Source organism: Protopterus annectens, chromosome 15.part0 (assembly GCF_019279795.1).
Source record: "Protopterus annectens isolate FY-2018-M chromosome 15.part0, PAN1.0, whole genome shotgun sequence".
In the NCBI taxonomy this organism is placed as follows: Eukaryota; Metazoa; Chordata; order Ceratodontiformes; family Protopteridae; genus Protopterus; species Protopterus annectens.
In genome coordinates, this window is record NC_056749.1 from 610,853,538 (window position 1) to 610,874,110 (window position 20,573).

Sequence of the window (20,573 nt, forward strand, 5' to 3'; positions counted from 1 at the left end):
TATTTTTGCTTCTAAATATTTTGGTTCAAGATTTAACTATCCTGAAATGTCATCGGTTAGCAATCCGACTACCGGAGTTAACAAAAAACGCAAGGAAAAAGACAGAGACAGACCGTCGAGGTCCAAAACCGACGACGCAGCTTCTCCTAAGCCAGTCGCCGGTACTCAGTGAGGCGCTTTCGCAGCCCCTGATGCCTGCTACTTTTGAGTCGCAGGCCTCTACCAAGACCCATTCAGAGTCTGGTATGCCGCGAGATTCTGCAAGTATTGAACCCATGGATGTCTCTCCCTTGGATGGGTCCAGAGTCGCTGAGCAGGCACCGGCTTCTGAGGGTGTTTTCAGGCCTCAATATTTGTATATTAAACCAATGCTATCTTCAAAACCAAGGCCAAAATCAACTTCTATGTTTAAAACAACCAACGCATGAGGCACGTGCTCAGGCCCCTATGCCTAAAAAACAAATGATCAAAATGGCTGAGGATTTAATTACTCTGATCAGGGGTTCCCAACCCCCCCCCCCCCCCCCCCCGTCCTAAGAGGCCTAGGCAAGGCACTGATTATGAATCTTCAGATCATTTTCCATTTCTTCTGATCAGGAATTTTCTGTTTCACCTTATGAGGACTCTGATGCAGAAGAATCCATTCCTTCTGCTTCTCCTCCTGAGGATTACTCTTTTGGAGAGACTTTGCGTACTTTAAGGGAACATTTTCACTGGGAGTGTCAGGACTTCTCAGAATTTAAAAAGAGGCTTAGGGATTTTCTTCTTCTTCCTCAGCATAGGCCTTTGGCAATACCTCCTGTATTAGACATTGTTGATTATGTGTTTTTGGAATCAAGCATGGCTCCTGATTCCCTACCTCCGGCTCCTAGTAAGCCAGACAGATATTACAGGGTTCCTGACTCCCAAAAATATATTTTCAAAAATCCTGCTGCTGACGCTGAAACTATTTCTCAGGGTCCCAAGGGTGTTAAGGCTTCTACAGCCAAAAATCCTACCCCTTCTGATAGAGATTCCAGGGCGCTGGATAGATGGGGAAAGAAGGTTTATACGTCTGCAACCTTGGCAATCAGGGCTTTAAACTGCCAGTTTCATATGCTTAAATATCAACAGCATGTTATGGGCTTACTGAAACAGAAAGTTTTGTTGATTTCTGATTGTGTGGAAAATAAAGAGTTACAGAATTTATTGCATTCAGCTGAACAGATTGGAAAGCATACTTTGCAATGTGGTTTTGATTCCTTGGAGGCCTTTTGCAGGGCTGCCGTAACTGGATCCATGACAAGAAGGCATGCCTGGCTCAAGGAGCAAAGTCTGCCTGATCATGTTAAAGCTAAATTGTTGGATGCCCCTTTACAGCAGGACAGTCTGTTAGGTAATAAAGCAGAAGAAGTTTTAAAGAAAATGGAAGACAAAGCTAAATCTATGCAAACTGTAAAAGATTTCTTGCAAGTGCAGCCACCCAGGTTCAGTAGACACTGGCCTACTAAGAATTGGTCCTTTCCTGTGTCCAACAGAGCCATTCAGGGCAAACCCAGACACTCCAAAGGCTCCAGATTTCAATCACAAGGATCTTACAGGTCAAAGGAATAGGGTGCCTCCACCTCCAAATCAGGAGATAACAAAGCACAACCCTACAGTAAGCAGTCTCAATGACTTTCCTCTGCCATCTCCAAGCACTTATCTTTTTGGCAGCCCCCCTTGGGGGGAAAACTAGCACTTATGCTCAAAATTGGCATTTAATTACCCAGGACAAGTGGGTATTAAACATAGTAGCCCAGGGGTACAGATTTAATTTCCACATGTTGCCAATTCCAAACGGATGGCCAGATCTGCCACCAAACCAGTGGGCAAAGGCCCAGAAACAAGTCATGTTCCTCATGGATATGGGGGCGATTCAACCAGTGCCAGAAAAGGAAAAAAGACAAGGATTTTATTCAAGACTTTTCCTGGTACCCAGAAAAGACAAAACATGGCATCCAATTCTGGACTTATCAATTCTAAATACGTTCCTGGACATTCCAAAATTCAAAATATTGACTTTACAACAGTTACTACCTATGCTAGGCAAGAATGCCTGGTTGGTAACTCTAGACTTAAAAGAGGCATACCTGCATATCCCAATAAGGGAATCTTGCAAAAGATACCTCCACTTTAAAGCAGGCTTTTCGCATTACCAATTCTTTGCACTGCCCTTTGGCTTATCTACTGCGCCCAGGGTCTTTACAGAGTGCCTGGCACCAGTAATTGCATTTTGCAGACAAAGAAACATTCAAATTTATCCATATCTGGACGATTGTCTCATTCAGGCAGAGGAAAGGACACTCTTCTTCAACATCTCGCATTTGTAAAAAGGCTTCTAGCATGCCTAGGGTACACCATAAACGAAAATAAATCACAACTGGTGCCCTCTGAAATAATTATATTCCTGGGTGCAAGCTTGAATACAACTGCCCAGATGGCTTACCTCACGCCAGACAAACAAATTCAATTGACAACATACTTCAAACAAGTGGCAACAAAAACCCAGCTATCTGCAAGACAAATTCTGCAGGCTTTGGGGTTCATGGCATCCTGCATTATATTAATTCCATATGCGAGACTGCATATGAGGAAACTTCAATGGTACCTAAAAAGCTTATGGAGTCAACATTGTCACAGCCTGGAAACAATGATTCCTCTCATTCCCTGCCTACAACAGGAGTTTCTTTGGTGGGCAGAGGCATGCCACCAAAACAAGGGACTGTTATTCATTCTACTCCCTGCCACCCAAACCCTGACTACAGATGCATCAGACTATGCTTGGGGGGCCCATCTGGCAGGGAGATGCATTCAGGACAAATGGAGCCCAAACCAAATGCATCTACATATCAACCAGAAAGAAATACTAGCTGTACAGAATGCCTTGACAGCCTTCAAAGACTTCCTTCATCCAGGACAACTACAGTTATGTGGTACATAAACAAGCAGGGGGGTATCCACTCCTACCCCCTTTGCAGACTAGCCATGGCCTTGTGGAACACAGCCTTGACTTACCAAATACATCTTCAAGCTCAATTCCTGCCAGGAAAGCAAAATTCTCTGGCAGATGACCTAAGCAGAAATCTTATGGACCCGCACAAATGGAAACTGGATCCACAAATCTTCAGCATGTTAACACAGAAATGGGGGAGCCCAGACAAAGATCTATTTGCTTCTCCCCAAAACTATCGGTTGGACAAATTCTGCACAAGAACTCACCACAAAAAAAGCATGGAAAGTGGATGCTCTATCCTTCAGCTGGAAAAATCTATCAGTCTATGCCTTTCCCCCAATGCCTTTACTCTCCAAGGTCTTACTAAAAGTCAGACAGGAAAAAACAAAAAGGATTCTAATTGCTCTGGACTGGCCTCGCCGGCACTGGAACCCACTTCTAAGAAATATGTCACACCTTCCTCAATGGTTCTTGCCTCAGACACCTCACCTATTGTCTCAGCAGAGCAATCAAATTCTGCACACTCAGCTACAAACTCTGAATCTTGCAGCATGGCTAATCAACTAATTTCACCAACCACATCTCTCAGTAAACTTGTGATGGATGTCATTCTGGAGGCCAGAAGGCCTAGTACTAGAAAATCTTATGCGGATAAATGGAAGAGATTCTGTGCTTGGAACCAAGCACAAGGAATAGACACAGCAAAGCCCAATATTCCTCAGATTTTGCAATAGTTAACTTAGATGCTTCACAAGGGCCTATCCTTTTCTTCAATAAAAATCCATGCCTCTGCCATCTCGGCTCATTACAACACAGAGCCTCCCCTCTTTTCTCATCCCCTGCTAAAACAGTACCTCAGAGGGGCCAAAAATTTAAGGCCTCCTACGAGAGCGCCAACTACTACATGGGACCTCCATTTTGTGCCAGAAAAACTCACCCTACCTCCTTTTGCACCAGCAGCTACTGCGGATATAAAAATTTATTTCTTGGAATCCAGCCTTTCTTTTGGCAGTCACTTCAGCTAGAAGGATTTCAGAACTGCAGGCTCTCATGGCAGTGGACTTTTCATTATATTTTACCCGGATAGGGTGGCCCTCAGAACCAATCCTTCTTTTATGCCTAAGGTGGTATCCATTGTGGCTCTTAGCCCGACCATTCACCTGCCAACTTTTTTCCCAAATCTGCAGTACAAGGGGGAGCGGATTCTGCATTCATTGGATGTACACAGACAACTAAGATTCTACTTAAACAGGACAAAATCTCTAAGAAAGTCTGAGCAACTACTGGTGGCATTTGCTGCAGGATCAGAGGGGAAGGCTCTATCAAAACAGACTATTTCTAAATTGATAAGCCATTGCAATCATTTCTGCTACTTGCACCATGGTAAACCTGTGCCCAAGGGGATCAGATCCCATTCCACCAGGGCTGCCTCTACTTCAGCATCTTTTCTCAGAGGGGTCCCTACCAGAGACATTCTAGAAGCTGCTTCTTGGAGCTTGGTTCATACGTTCACAAAACATTACCATTTACCTCTCTTTTCTAAATCCAGGGCAGGCTTTGCCACTGCAGTCCTGCAGGGCCTTATAGCTCCTCCTAATGCTGTTTAGTTCCATCCTCCCATCCATAGCTTTGGGATTCTACCCAAATGTAATGACTGCAACAGTGAAACATGAAGAACATAGTACAGTTGTGTACACTTACCGTAAATGTAGATGTGTGTATTCACTGTTGCAGTCTGGGTTACCCACCCACCAGCCCCCTTTCTTTACCTTTTCTTTCCTTCACTATGCTCAAAAGCCTTTGTGGTGTATTTGCTTTTAATTGAAGGTAAATTTTATGTGTTCATAAGTGCATTTATATAGTTATAGTTTTTATATATATGCTCCCCATTTAGGGGGGGGGGCACCTGACATCTGGGGCAAGAAAAACTGATTAAAATGGTGTTGGTTGCATGGTTTATACCCCTGACGACCTGACATCATGGAAGAGGAGACAGCAACCGATGCAGGACCCAAGACTTTGTTATTGAGGCCGACTGAGGGCAACCTGCCAGCAGATTACCCCAAATGTAATGACTGCAACAGTGAATACACTCGAACATCTACATTTATGGTAAGTGTACACAACTGTACTTTCTGAGCTACAGACATTGTCAGTTAAACCAGCTTATTTAACTTTGTACAAGAACAGGGTGATCCTGTTCACTAATTTCAGTTTTCATGTCCAAACTAGTGAGTCCAATTTAAAGCAAGCTTTTAACCTTCCGATATTTCTTCCATAATTATTAAAACAGACACTGCGTGGTTATTCAGGGAATTCTGAGAGTCTGTATCATTAGAACTAAACATTTCAGGAAAATTATCAGTTTTTCATTTCCTTTGATCTCCAGAAAAAAAGGTTTGTAGGAGTGCAGATCACACTGACCATATGAACCTCAGACTGCACCAGATTCTGTTACTTATCAGCTGGATGGGATCCGTCATCCATGGCTAAAGCCCATTCTCTCAGGGCAGGTGTTCTGTTTGTGGTTTTCCTACACTTCCATAAACGACTGATGCACCTGCAGCTCTTGGACAAACCTTAGTATCTTCAACAGTCATTGTAAATTGGCCATAACTTTCAGGGCATGTTCTTCCTTTTGAGCTTCCATGATTGTAAAATGCTTCCCTAGGTTCACCCACTACTGATGATGGACTACTTCCTAGCAGATAAAAAAATGATGTGTTTCTGTAGTAGTATGTGGGTAAGAAGTTGGGCCCTCCATGGTAACATTTACTCACCTTGCCATCTCCCATCTGGGTCCATGACATTTTGTCAGTTCCCTTTCTCCTACTGTTTCCCATGACAGGAACTGGCGTGTACTGTTATGTCTTCTTTGGTATGCCTTCTGTTTTTGCACCTGACTCACATGTCCAGTTAGGCTGGAGCACAGTGCACCAACAAAGAACTAGACAGCTGGGAAACCCAAACCATCTTGGGTATGTGATGATAACAATATCTGAAGATGTGGTTCTAATGCCTGCAGCACACAGTCCTTTTGATTATAGAAGAAGGGCCTGATTTTTAAAGATTTATTGTTATGATAAAGCACAACTCTTGTTTTAATTTTGCAGTGTACATCATCCCTTCCTGCTTTTTAGAATATTAATAGCTCGAGCTTAGGAAATGAACACAGAGTGCTTCTGTATAATTAACTGTACCCACCTACCGTAATTAAAAATCTGAAATAATGTTATGCTATTATACTGATGTCTGAAATGTGTTTTTTTGTAAGTTCTTAATATGAAAACATGTAGACTGGGAATAATGCCAGAAACATTGCTTATGTTGACAGGGTTATGGATTCAAGCCAAAATACAGTGGGGAAGAATGCATATGCACTTTAAAAAACCTAAGAAGGAGCACTTCATACAAGTTCAGGGCAAGTATTGTACCTCCACCCTTTTGTTTAAAACTGTGCTGTGTATATGTTTTTTGTATTGCTGTTAGGTTATCCACAGTGTCTTAATTCATTTGTTAGCATTGACAGACTTGCTGCTGTGATGCCACCACGGTATTTTGCCAGTACACATTTGTTTTGCTAGTTTGCTCGTTTCTGTGTGCATTACTAAACTTTGGTTAGAAGTGACTGACAGTATTTGTTACATTTGTACCAAAAGCACCAGATGTTTTATATATAAAACATTTAAAAAAGCATGGTCTCATATTGCGTATGTCCCTTTGTATATATACGTATGATGAGAATCTGACTGCATCTTGTCCACTTCTTGATAGTCTTAACTTTCTCTGAGGCTTAAGCTCTCTATCTCTGTCACTGAGCCTCCCTCAAATTCCAGAAAACATATATGTGTGTGTGTGTGTGTGTGTGTGTGTGTGTGTGTGTGTGTGTGTGTGTGTGTGTGTGTGTGTATATATCTATATATATATATATATATATGTATATGTATATGTGTATATATATATATATATATATATATGTATATATATATATATATATATATATATAACATACATACACACATACAGATGTTTTAAGCACAGGTATTAAAGCCCATCTAGCTTGCCAATATGCCAAAACACTTATTCCCATAATAAATGTCCAGGCAGTTCTTAAAAATATCTAAACTAGTACTTGCTTTAATGTAATTTGGTAGTCTGTTCCAAGCATCAGCTACTCTTGTCAGAGAACCAATTAGTACACCTCTCATGCCTATAGAATCTTCTACATAGGTTATCTGACGATTCTCTAGTACTTTTTGATTACCCCAAATATTCCCAGAGGTAGTTGTCCCTGAATGCCCTATATACCTGAATAAGATCTCCTCTTAAATATTTGTAAGACACTGTACAAGTTCATATATTTTAGTCTTTCATAATAACTTAGATTTTCACATCCATGGATGCCCTTAGTGTATTTACACTGTACTCTTTCCAGTTTATTCATGCTTGTTTTCCTGTAGGGTTTCCATATTGTTATTCCATACTCAAGTTTGGGTCTAATGTAACTAACAAACAATGACTTCATTATGTTTGATTTCCTAGACTTTATAAATCTTTTTATACAACCTATAGTTCTATAACTGTTATTAGCCATTTGGTTGATATGATTAGAAAATGTATAGCTGAATCTACACATATACCCAGGTCCTTAAAAGAGTCTACAGTTTTAATCACTGTGTGCTGTATTAAATATTCACCTTTCAGTTTATGTCTCCCAAATCTCATATGCTTAGTTTTTGATGTATTTAACAACATATTATTCTCCTGTGCCCAAATGGTCAATTTAGTAAAATTATTTTGCAGACATGCCTTATCTGTAACACTTGTAATCAGTTTACCCAATTTCAGGTCGTCAGCATATAGACTGTAGAACAGAACACCTCAGAAGAAAAAGTAAGGTCTGAAAGATATAATCTAAACAAGTAAGGGCCTAGTACAGAGCCTGTGGGACACGTTGACTGTAACCAAGGATTTCACCTGTCCAGTTGATGTCCTATTTGTAAGCCATGCAGCTATCCATCTTATCAACAGTGCATCAATACCTAGTTGTACTAATTTATTGATCAGTGTTTTGTGCATGGCCCTGCCAAATGCTGAAGTTACATCTATATAAATCACATCACAGCACAATTTTTCATTCATAGTTGTTATTATATTGTTATAGAACATCATGTTACAGGTGTTAATAGATCTATTTTCAACATATGCATGCTGATATATGGTTTCATCTTATCCAGTATTACCTTTTCCAGAATTTTTCCACAACATGAAAGTAGACTTAAGGGTCTATATGATTCGGGGTTTGTCCTACTTCCCTTTCCCTTAAAGATGGGTTTAATAAGTGCATGTTTTCTGTGATGCCCAAGCCTTGGCCCAGCAGTCAAGGAGTCTCAATCCTCACCACTAACACCAGAGAGGGCGTCTCATATATTAGGAAAGGATAACAAATACACACAATAAAGTTCAGTTTCCCTTAAGAGTACACAAAGATCACAGTCAGTATGGGGCTGGTCGCTCCCTTGCTCCTCAGGTCCCCAATAAGACTCCCGACTGGCACAGCTATAGGATCCAGATCTCAGCCTAGCTGGGCAAGCTAAAATCTCCAGCACCCTCACTGTCCAACCAGTGCTTTGTGTCCCTGCCCGAGTAGGTGACACACACACATGCACACACGCACACACACACACACACACACACACACACACACACACACACACACACACACACACACTTTGAGATAAGTTTATACAGCCACACAGACACTCCTGGGGAAGGCTGGCACAGGTTCTCCAGCTGTGCCCCTTTTACCCAGATTATACAGTAGTACCCTGCCACCACCCAGCTAATAATTATCAGCTACTCAAAGGCCCTTAAAAGGGTGTCCAGTTATTACTGCGCAATATTATTATCCAGTTGGTAATATGACTAAAGAGTCTCAAGGCTTATTAGAGTGACCTGATACAGGATCATGGTATACATGCAGTGTACTCTAGAGCTTAATTTATCTGTACACAAACCAGCCACAGTTAAAAGGTTTTAAAATATTTAATAATAAATAATTAAAACCACAAGACAATACTTTCTACTACACAGTCAGTGCTAGTCAAGAGTTCAGAGATCACACAGAAATACTTAAAATAAATCAGTAGTACAGTTCTGACATCACAGAAAAATACTTAGTCTTATCTTTAGAGCTTCTAGCTATCTACAAGAAAACTCATTTCTAAAATAACTTACATAAGACAACAGGCAGAGTGCTGGTTGGATGTTCAGACAAAAATGCTTACTAATCTCTGGTTCTCACTGTTTAAATTGAAACTGCAATTGTGATAAAACCTTACATCGTTTCACACTTTCCTGGTGTTCCCAGGCTGACAGAAACTGCATTTACATCCTTTTACACTTAGAGTAATAAAGGACATTCCACATGTAAATTCTGGTCATTAACTTTAGCCTTAAAACAATAGGCAGGAAGCCTTCATCTAGCCGGACTGGAGCCGACTTGTAAACATCAAAGGCAGCCATGAAATAATTTTAATTTGAAAGGACCAACAAGAAATGCGTAACTTAGCTTTCTTTACAGCAGAGGGCAATGTTGCCACACTGTTTTAAGTTCAACATTTCACAGCACATTCTTTCATTTAAAAAAACAAGCTTGTAGTTCAACATTAATATTTACAAATGATAGAATTATCTGCACAATTCTCTCTGGCTAGGCTGGCAGTCTTCACCCATCTCCACCAGTTTTCACATTTCTTCCGCCCCCTTCTGAGAACTCAAGCTAGGTTTTCAAGTGACCCTTGAGAAACGCCACTTGAGAGAGTTAGGTCTATGTGAGTGTACCTCACCCCATGCCCTGTCTTGAGAGTCCATCTGCATTGGCATTGCTACTCCCACTGCAGTACTGCACTGACATATCATATGCTTGCGCCCCTAGGCTCCATCTTAGCAACTTGGTGTTTTGCTGGCTGGCTCTGTTTAACCATGTTAGGGGGTTGTGATCTGTCATAACAGTGAATTTCCTTTCATACAGATAAGGCTGAAGCTTCTGCAGTGCCCACACTATGGCTAGGCATTCCTTTTCTAAAGCTGCATAGCATTCCTCCCTGGGTTGGAGCCTGTGACTGAGATAAACCACTGGGTGCTCTTCCCCATCTGAAGAAATCTGGCTAAGTACAGCCTCCACCCATAATTTGAAGCATCCACCTGTACAACAGATTATTTGCTGTAGTCTGGACTGGCTAACACAGGGGGTCCTCCCAAAGCTTCTTTAAACTTCTGGAATGCCTGCTTACATGCTGGGGTCTACACTACCTTATCTGGCCTGTTCTTACTTGTTAGGTCTGTGAGGGGAGCAGCTATGTTACTATAATTGGGGACGAACTTTCTGTAGTACCCTGCTATCCCTAAAATGCCCTCACTTGCTTTTTGGTAACAGGTGCAAGCCATGCCTGAATGGCTTCCACTTTGGCAGGTTCTGACCTTATGTTACCATTCCGCACTCTATATCCTAGGTAGGAGACCTCTGCCATACAGACCTGACATTTGTACAGCTTAATGGTCAGCCCTGTCCTCTGTAGTCTGCCCAGCACCTCCCTGACATGTTGAAGGTGCTCTGGACAGGAATGGCTGTAGATGGCAATATCATCTAGGTAAGCAAGGTCAAACCCTCCTACTCCTGCTAGGATATGATCTAGCCTGTGGAAAGTCGCTGGGGCATTCTTCATCCCAAAGGGCATTTTTGTGAACTCATACAAGCCAAAAGGAGTCAAAAGACTGACTTCTCGCTAGCACCGGGAGTCAAGGGCACCTGCCAGTAACCCTTGGTAAGATCAATGGTTGTAAGATACTTATCCCCACCCACCCTTGGTAAAATCAATGGTAGTAAGATACTTATCCCCACCCACCTGCTCTAGGGCCTCATCTGTCCTAGGCATGCAGTAAGCATCTGACTCTGTGTGACTATTTAATTTCCTGTAGTGCACACAGAACCTGGTGCTGCCATCCTTCTTTGGCACCAGCAACACTGGGGAGATCCAGGGACTGTTGGACTCTTGAATCACCCCTAGTTCCAACATCGCCTGTACCTCCTCCCTCAGAGTCTGTTTGACTCTCTCAGGCACTCTATAAGGGGCCTGCCTAATAGGCCTTTGGGGTCCTGTATCCACCTGGTGCTGCACCAGGTGGGCGCACCCTGGTTTCCCAGTGAACATGTCCCCAAATTCCTGCAACACTGCTCGGATTTCTCGAACCTGGGTAGGAGATAGCTGCTGGGACATTGCTACCCCTTCCACTGAGGTGTCAGCCCAAGCCTCACTGAGGAGATCAGTCCCCAGATCTCCCTTAGACTCCTCCTGCAATCCACTGCAAATGCTCAGCACAGGGACCTCTCTATCATGGTAAGGTTTCATCATGTTAACATGGTACAATTTGTGCCCCTGCCATCTGCCTAGCAGTTCCACCATGTAGTTAACATCACTTACCTTTCTTATCACCTTGTAGGGTCCCTCCCAAGCTGCTTGCAGCTTGTTGTGTATGACAGGAATGAGAACCATTACCTGCTGCCCCACAGCATACTGTCTAGCTTGAGCTTTCCTGTCATACCACACCTTTTTCTGTTGTTGGGCTTCTGCCAGGTTTTCCTAGGCCAAGCCCATGAGTTCCTTGAGCCTTGTCCTGAGGTTTAGGACATATGCCATAACAGACTCCTTGTGGGACTCACTCTCACCTTCCCACTCATCTCGAATTAAATCTAGAGGTCCCCTCACCCTATGACCATACAGCAACTCAAAGGGTGAAACACCTGTGGATTCTGGGGGAACCTCTCGGGAAGCAAACAACAGTTGAGGTAAATATTTGTCTCACTCCCTCGTAAACTGATCTGCAAATGCCCGTAGCATGGACTTGATTGCAGAGTTTAACCTCTCAACAAGACCATTAGTCTGGGGATGGTAGGGGGTGGTCTTCATGTGCTTCACACTACAGGACTTCCTCAGACAAGCCAGCCAGTCTGACATGAAATTGGCACCTCTGTCAGTCAATATTTCTTTTTTATTTCAGTTTTCAAAGTTGTAGTTCGACGTCTCTTCCATTTCTTATATTTTTTGTCTCTCACCTTAATCAGGCATCTTGTTCTTATGGAAATATACCTCCCTGATGTTGCGTGCCTAGATCCTGATGTTAAACATTTTTTTGACTTTTTGCACTTCTCTTTCAAAACTTTCCACATTCCATCTGCAATTTTTCCACTGAACACCTCACTCCTAGTTTTATATAGTAACTGTTGTGCTTCCCTTTAATCTGTAATTAACCTTCTGTGCATTGGCTTAGATTTCAGTTTGGCAGAATTATCTTGCAACAAATTAACCTTTATGACCCCATGATCACTGCACATCAGTGGTGGTAAAACTTGACTTGAAGTTACAGTAATTTCTTTGAAAACAAACAATATCTAGTATATTTCGTCCCCTGGTAGGCTTTTTACAATCTGAAGCATTTGTCGTTTTTGAATATACTCTGTGAATAATTTCTCTACCAACATTGTTGAATCAATATTATTCCAGTTTGTTTCTGGTAAATTTAAGTCCCCAGCTAATATTATTTTTTCCTCATGTGTTTCATGTAAGAAATGTCTGAATATACACACATATATATGCTTTCACTTTATAATCTCAAATTTCAGTATTTCAAGACTGCAAAGTTGAATTTTGAAAATAGTGAAACTTCATAACCCCGAATCCAGAAATGTTGAATTCACGGTTATGATGTTCTGGTACGTGGCATAAAATGTACTGTATGCATGGTGTACGGTTTAGTGTGTGAATTTGGCTGTAATTTCAGGTAAGTGATTATTTTGTAAGGGTTTTGGGTAGGTGTTTGTGTGTGAGTGTGTTTGGAAGTTGTAGGTGTGGGTTAGGGTAGGCAGGTAAAAGTATGGCTGTTTAAGTGTTAAACGTGGTGGTGTTTGTATATATATGATGTGTGTGTGTGCGAGGGGACTGTAGAGTGTCTGGTGGTGAGTTTGCTGTCTTTTTCAGTTTTGTGCGATCTCGGAGTTAGTATATATACATACTGGAGTTGTGGGGAGCGCAGGGGTTGTAGGTTTGTTTATTTGTATTATTGTGTTTGTGTGTGTTTTGTTTGTTGTTGTGTGGGTAGGATGGTGTATGTGCTGTGTGGTGTATGGTTTGTTTACGATTGCGATTTTTACTTTCCCGGTTTTGCGACTTCTGCATTTTGAACATTCGACTTTATAGTTTCGGAATACTGACCTTCGTTATTTCAGTATTTTGAGATTATAAAGTGAATCTGTATATATATATATATATATATATATATATATATATATATATATATATATATGTGTGTGTGTGTGTGTGTGTGGTATCTTGTTTACAGCAAATTCAGCTTTGGCTGCTGAATTTGCTGAACATACCAAAAGCCAGCTTTTCAGTGAGATCAATTTCTTGAATACAGTACTTTTCACTGAGCAATAAGAATATCCATCCATCATAGGATCATAGGAGGTTACTAGGCTAATGGCCCGAAGGCCCGTACAAGCCTAGCCAATTTCAACCCGTGTTCCCAAGGGTGTCTGGTTAAATCAGCACTGTTGCCCCTGTCCAAGAAGGACACAGATGGAACCCCCGAAGTGAATTTCTCATTACCCATCCAGTCACCCAAATTATGCTTAAATAGGGCCAACAAAGGGCTTTGTTAAACATGAGTAAGAAGCTTGTTCCAAAAGTGAGGCAAACTCTGTGAGACAAATCTGTCTCTCCAGTAAGTTCTGGTGTTATCACATACCAGATTAAGGTCCTTTGAGCAAGTGACCCATGTGCAGTTTGACTTGCGAATGTGCAGCATTTCCATTAAAGCTGGGTCAGAGATTGCTCTGTATGCAAGGCACAGGTTGCCTCTGATCAGTCTGTGTGACACAGAGTAAAGTGACAATGATTTCAATCTGTCCACATAAGACAGATCTTGAAGACCCTGAATTTGCCTTGTAAGAAACCTCTGTGATCTCCCCAGTTGCTGCAGGTGTTTGGAAAGGAACATATCAAAGGGAGCATTGTACTCTATTATTGGCCTGATGAGGGAAGAGTACTGGGGTATATAACCTTATAAACATTTTTTATACCAGCCCTATTGCGATGAACTCTTTTCCTTTTTGTGAATTGAGCTTCTTAATTGGCAGGCATCCTCACTTATGTGTTCTAACTGTAAAATCTTCCACTTCCCCTAACTCCAGCACTTCAAATTACCATATCAAAACCCCTTTCCTTAATAGTACCACTATTCAGATATATGTCTGTACTTCTGCACTTGTTCAGCATGCAACTGCTTCCCACTTATTTCGGGTCTATATTATAACATCAAAGTCTAAAAACTTTGAATGTTATAATATCGAACCCAGTAGAGCTAATGCTTGAAATAATGAAGCTGCAGAACACCGAATACTTTCCTAGGGAAAGTATTCAGTGGGCTGTTTCTGCAGCTTCGCTATTTCCTCAACTGTGGAGCAAAGGTAACAGACCGGGTTAAGGTAAGTGTGCGAATGAAGGTGAGTGTGCGATTGGGCATGGGTTAGGTGAGTTAGGGTTAGGGCGCGGGTCAGGTAAATGTGTGATTGTGTGGACGTGAGGGTTAGGGTGGGTTAGGTGAGTTAGGGTTAGGGAGCAGGTAAGGTGAGTATGCGATAGTTAGGGACCTTAGGGTTGGGTTAAGGTAAGTGGATAGCTAGTGGTGTATATCTGGTTTAGTGTAGGGTTTTGTGAAGTGTATGTGTGTGGATTATTTATTTTTGTGTGCTTGAGTTGTGTGTATGTTTGTCGGAACAGCAAATTTTTTCCCAGGGGAAAAAAATCGCTATTCTGACTGTTCGGTTTTCTGGTGTTTCGATTGATTGGGTTCGATATAACATTCAATGTTTTTAGACTTCGATGTTATAATATAGACCCCTTATTTCTGGCTGTTGCACGATTTGAGTATTGGTTATTCCGCCACTGCCAATCATGTGTCCTGTGTTTCAGCTCATCTTGACCTTTTCTGGAGAACACCACTTTGGCCTAGCATGGACCAATCAAGCAATTCCTTAAACACTTTTTTATGCCTGTTCTGTCATGACAAACCCTTTTCCTTTTTTGCGAATTGAGCTTCTGAATTGGCAGGCATGCTTCCCTGTTTTTCAGACTTCACGAGTTAAGAGGTTTTAAGGTGATCTCTTGGCAGATGCTTTTGCTTTTCCTCATGGCTGTCTTGCACTTCAGACCCTTGTTTCTAAGGAATCATTATCTGGTGTATTATAAGAATTGAATGTCACTTAGGACTAATCCGTGTTTCATTTTATAAAAGTGATCTTAGAATCGCCCTTAAATCAGTCCATGTTTTCTTTGCTAGGGCAAATGTGAGGGTACAAGAAGACTTTCATATCCTGGATCTGCACTGATAGCTGTTGATGTCCTTCTGTATCACCGTTGTAGTACTCCTTAGAGTAGGGATACCTTGCCTAGGGCAACCTGACATTCAGCCAGTATAGCAAAGCCTTACGTTGTAATAAGGACGTCGTATGTCAAACGTATGCTTGCATGCACAGCTTAGGGCATAAAGATGACGTACGGACATGTCATCTTCAGAACTTCTTTGCCACCAGTCTGAACACCATCTTCTATTGTCAGTCTGAACTCTCTTTCATCTGCTGGTTGCCAAACCATTTTCAGATAGGTGCCCCGTTGGGGGGTTTCTTATTTTACTTTTTGCAGTTTGTTGGTTTACATGTCATCCAGAAAGGGGAAATGTCAATGTGGGAGACAGATTCCCCATAAGGATTGTCACAAGCAGTGTTTGTTTTGCTTACGTGCTTCTCGCGACTGTATGTCTTATTCTCTTTGTCAGGCATTTGTCCCGAAAACTTTGCATAGTGTGCTCTCCTCTTTGGTTATTTACCTAGAGAACCAGTGCCTAAAATTGTTGCTTCTGGGTACTGTGGTGGAGTCGTACAACCCGAAGGTCAACTGTCCACAGAGAGTAAGACTGAGAAAGTTTGGTCGGGTTCTTCTGCTGCACTACCACCACTAGATGGCTCTCTCGAGACTGGTGAAAGTCTAGAGGACCACACTCTTTTCAGTTGCATTTCTCTGCCATGACAGCTTCGGAGGCCAGCATGGATCCGGCTTCTCACATGTCCCTGGAGGCTCTGCAGACATTGTTTTTGGATGTTCAGGGGGAACCGCGTCCGATTTATGCCTAAATGGCCTAAGGGTGGGGTGTACTGCAAATCCTTGTTAGGGAGGAGATTCCCACTATGCTTGAGTGTAAGCAAGGGGTCTGAGCCACCTAAAATAGTTAGAGCTGATGTCCCTTTAAAAAAGAAACAAAAGACTAAGCACATTTTTCCTGCTCCTAAGGATCCTCAGCGCGAATGGCAGATTTTTATTCAGGGCTTGTTCAATGCCTTTATGGCTTTGAAGCCTCCTCGGGGGGGGGGGGTTCTGGTTATACTCCCCCTTGATCTTTTACTCCTCTTAAGAGGCCTAAGGAGCAGGTTTCATGTGATGAGGAAGCAGATTATGATAAGATATCTTTGGCCTATTCCTCCCAGATTCCCTCTCCCATGGATTATGGTTCAGAGGAAGAGGATTCTATTAGTACTGATTAGGGTTACCACCTGTCCCATTTTGCGAGGGACAGTCCTCTTGGGCAGTTGTGTCCTGCAAAAAAATTGTAAACATGGCAAATGTCCTGAAATTTTAGGACAAAATTATTTCCTATAATTTATGCAGTAGTTGCATAAAACAGTTATTCTGTACCTGAAACACCTAAATGTTATAAGAAACAGAATAAGTAACTAAAATGCTACAAGAATAAGCTTTTATTTAGGCAAAAAAGTGAAATTCTGTCCTTTGTACTGGTCATGGGTATGTTTTGCCTTACAAAATCTGACATTTGCACCAAAAATGTCCCACTTTCGGCATTTGAAAAGGTGGCAGCCCTAGTCCTGATTCTCTTTTTGAAGAGCTTTCCTTTGGGGAGTTTTTTTAAGTGGGATTGTGCTCAGGTTTCTGCTGTTCAAAGGTGATTAAATGAACTCCTTCAAATGGAGTCCTCCAGGTCCTCTTGCTGTTCCTTCCGTTTTTGCTGCCTTGTTGGATACTTTTTGTGCAGCTTCTCAGCCCCCTGATCCTAAAAAACATGCTAGGTTTTATAAGGTGCCTGATGAGTCTAAATTGTTTTACAAATGTTCCTCAGCTGACTCATGTTATTTCTGTCTCTTCTGAAAAACCCTGTAAGCTTTTGTCTTCTACTAAGCTGCTTCCCACTGACAAGGGACAGCACAAGTATGGAGAGGTTGGGTAAGAAAGTGTATACTGCTGCCACTCTGGCCTTCAGAGCTGTCATTTACCAGACCCACACGACCAGGTATATTCTGGCTCTTCTCACTCAGGCTTTTCAGGTTATTTTGGATCTTGCTAATTTTGAGGGAAAGGCTTTGTCCCTCTCTTTGTTAGGGTCCTCTTCTCAAGTAGCTCACTGTTCCACTACATGTAGTTATGATGCAGCTGATGCCTCTTGTAGAGCTGCTGCTTTCGGTTCTGTGCTAAGGAGGTACTCTTGGCTTCGTCTTTAGCCTCTGCCTGTTGATATCAAGGCCAAGCTGGTGGATAATCCTCTTGACAATAAAAATCTCTTTGGCTCTGTTGCTGCTGAGCTTTTTTAATCTCTTCAGGAAAAGGGTAGGGCTATGCAGAAATTGAAACATATTTTTATTTCCCGTTCTCAAATTTCAGAGGAATTATCCTACCAAGTCTGCCTTTGTCCATAGACAGTCTGGTCCTCCTCGTAAAGGTAAAAAGGGTGCTAGAAGGGTACCTCCTGCTAAGTCTACTCAGACTCCCACAGCTCAGAAGCCTCTCTTTCTTGACAAGCTAGGTTCTGTCTGACTGCTTTTTCCCTCTCTTCTCACCCATATTTCTCTGTCTCTTCGTCTTTCCCTGTCCCTTCCAAATTGGTTACAGATCACGCAGGACTCTGGGGTTCCTTCCATCATTTGTCAGAGGTATTACATGGTTTGGATATTTCTTAGTCCCTTTTTTGGGCATTCCTCAATGTCCTCAGGAACAGCTTCCTTTTTTTTCCAGATGTTCTTCAGAGGCTGTTGTCTCAAGGTGCCATTCAAGCAGTTTCGACTTCTCAAAAAGGGAAAGGATTTTATTCCAGAATGTTTTTGGTTCCCAGGAAAGAAGGCAAGTGGAGACCCATTCTGGCTCTGTCACAGCTGAACACCTTTCCGAAGGTTCCTTCTTTTCAAATGTTATTCCTTCAGACCTCGTTTCCTCATCTTCTTCTTCAGGCTTTCCTCGTCTCTCTGGATCTCAAGGATGCTTGTCTCCATATTCCTATTCATCCCCTTTTTCAGGAAGTTTTTACATTTCTCTGTTGCTTCCTTGCATTTTCAGTTCCCTGCTCTGCCCTTTGGCCTCTCTACTGTCCCAAGGGTCTTCACCAAATACCTCGCTCCTGTGATTGCTTTCTACAGGATGAGGGGAGTGCAGATTTTTCCTTATATGGGCAACCTACTTATTCAGGCTTCCTCTCCAGAGATTTTGCTTTATCATCTTCATTGTACAGTTTGTCTTCTGCAAAGCCTAGGGTTTACAGTGAACTTCCAAAAATCCCTCCTGACAACTTCTCAGGATCATGTTTTTCTCTGGTGCAAGCTGCAGACCATTCCAATGCTGGCATCCCTGCCTCCTCCTCTCTGAGTGCGTTTTTTTAGTCCCTTCTTCCTCTGACCTCCATTACAGCCATAGGGCTCTGGTTTACATGGCTTCCACCATTCCTATGCTTCCCCTGGCCAGAATTCAACGTTTTCATCCTTTAAGCTTTCCAGTTCCTTTTCCTCCATGTCTTAAGGTAGAGCTTCAGTGTTGTGTTTGTCAACTATCCCTCATCCCAGGGCTTCCTTTTCAGCCTCCAATACCCACTCAGGAACTCTTATTAGATGCCTCAGATACAGGGTGCGGAGTTTCCTTCTGCCCTTGGAAGGTTCAGGGCTTTTGGTCTCTTCATCAAAGTGTGGACCATATCAATATCAAAGAGATGAGAGCTCTTCTCCTGGCTCTCCAAGCCTTCCAGTCTCTTTGCCTTCCAGGGCCCCTTAAAATCTTCACAGACAATACCATAGTGATGTAATACATCAACAAGCTGGTTGAGCATGGTCTTACTGCTCATCAGGTTTGTGATCTAGCTGTCCAGTATCAGGTGACTCCTCAGGCTGTTTATAATCCCTCAGATCAAAACATTGTGGCAGACTGTCTGAACAGTTCCATAACACAGCCTCACAAAAGTATGCTTCACAGAAATGTGTTTCCGGACATTGTCCACCAGTGGGGTACTCCTCAAGTAGATCTTTTTGCCTCCCCTTTGAACAGATAACTTCCTCTCTTTTGCACCAGAGTCCCATGTCCTCTGGCTTGGAAGGTGGATGCCTTTATCTTTTTTCTGTGAGGGGATTGTGTCTTTAAGCCTTCCCTCCCCTTCCTGTCATACTGCAGGTCTTACTCAAGATTGAACAAGACTGTCCCAAAATGTAGTTGGTGACTCCCTTTTGGCCCAAACAGCATTGGTTCCCTCCTCTTCTGAATTTCGCCAAGGGCAGTTATCACAAGTTACCTCACAGGGTGGACCTGCTCACACAAGACAAGGGGTCTCTCATCCATCCCCACTTGCCCAGTCTGTGGGCAGTAGGAGTTTGATTCCTTTTAGATATATTTTTTCTAAGGACATGCATCAGGTTCTGCAGGAAGCCAGAAAACACACTACCAGGAAGTATTATTTGTCCATATCAAAGAGATTTTCTGTTTTGGTGTCTTCCTTGTAACCTGGATCCACTTTCTGTGGAAGTTCCTTTGGGTTCTCTCTTATTTGCGTGAATTGATCAATGCTTGGTTGGCATTCTCTTCTATTGAAGCCCAGCTGTCAGCCATTTCTGCTCATCTGCCTTTGACTTCTCATTTGGCCTCTAGATTTTAGGTCAAACACTTCTTTAAAGGTGTTCTTCATATTAGGCCCCCAGAAAGCTTATTCTTCCTTCCTGGGATGTTAATTTTGTTTTGGCAAAACTGACTCGGGCTGTTTTTGAGTCTGCAGCTTCAGCTTCTTTACAGCATTGTTTTTGGAAAACTGTTCTTCTTTTGGCCCTTTCCTCAGCCACACGGGTCTGAGCTGCAGGCCCTTATGGCTGTTCCTCCTTTTTTAGTTTTTCATAAGGACGGGGTATCTCTTTATACTAATCCTTCTTTTATGCCCAAGTTGGTTAATGAGTTATTTCTTAATGAGAATATTCATTTGCCCACTTTTTTTCTCTTCTCCATAGTCTGCTAGTGAAAAAGTTCTTCACTCCTTGGATTTGCATAGACAGCTCTGATATTATTTAGATAAAACTAAAGCGACTTGAAAATCTGGGTAACTGTTTGTTTCCTTTTATCCTAGGTCTTTAAGTTTGGCTGTTTCTATGCAAACTGTTTCTTCATGGCTATCTAAGGCTATTTCTTTCTGATACTTTTTTCATGGGGAAAGCCTTTCTTCTTCTGTTAAGGCT

General features: G+C 42.2%; 1 protein-coding gene across 1 annotated transcript in view; it reads left to right on the plus strand.

The window, feature by feature from the left end:
- The window catches only part of LOC122789953 (fibronectin type-III domain-containing protein 3A-like), a 1,322,139-nt gene that overhangs the window by 882,260 nt on the left and 419,306 nt on the right, over nt 1-20,573 (plus strand). Inside the window, exon 14 of the mRNA XM_044057452.1 lies at nt 6,309-6,395. Coding sequence (XP_043913387.1) covers nt 6,309-6,395 — 87 coding nt within the window. The remainder of the gene's footprint in view (nt 1-6,308; nt 6,396-20,573) is intronic.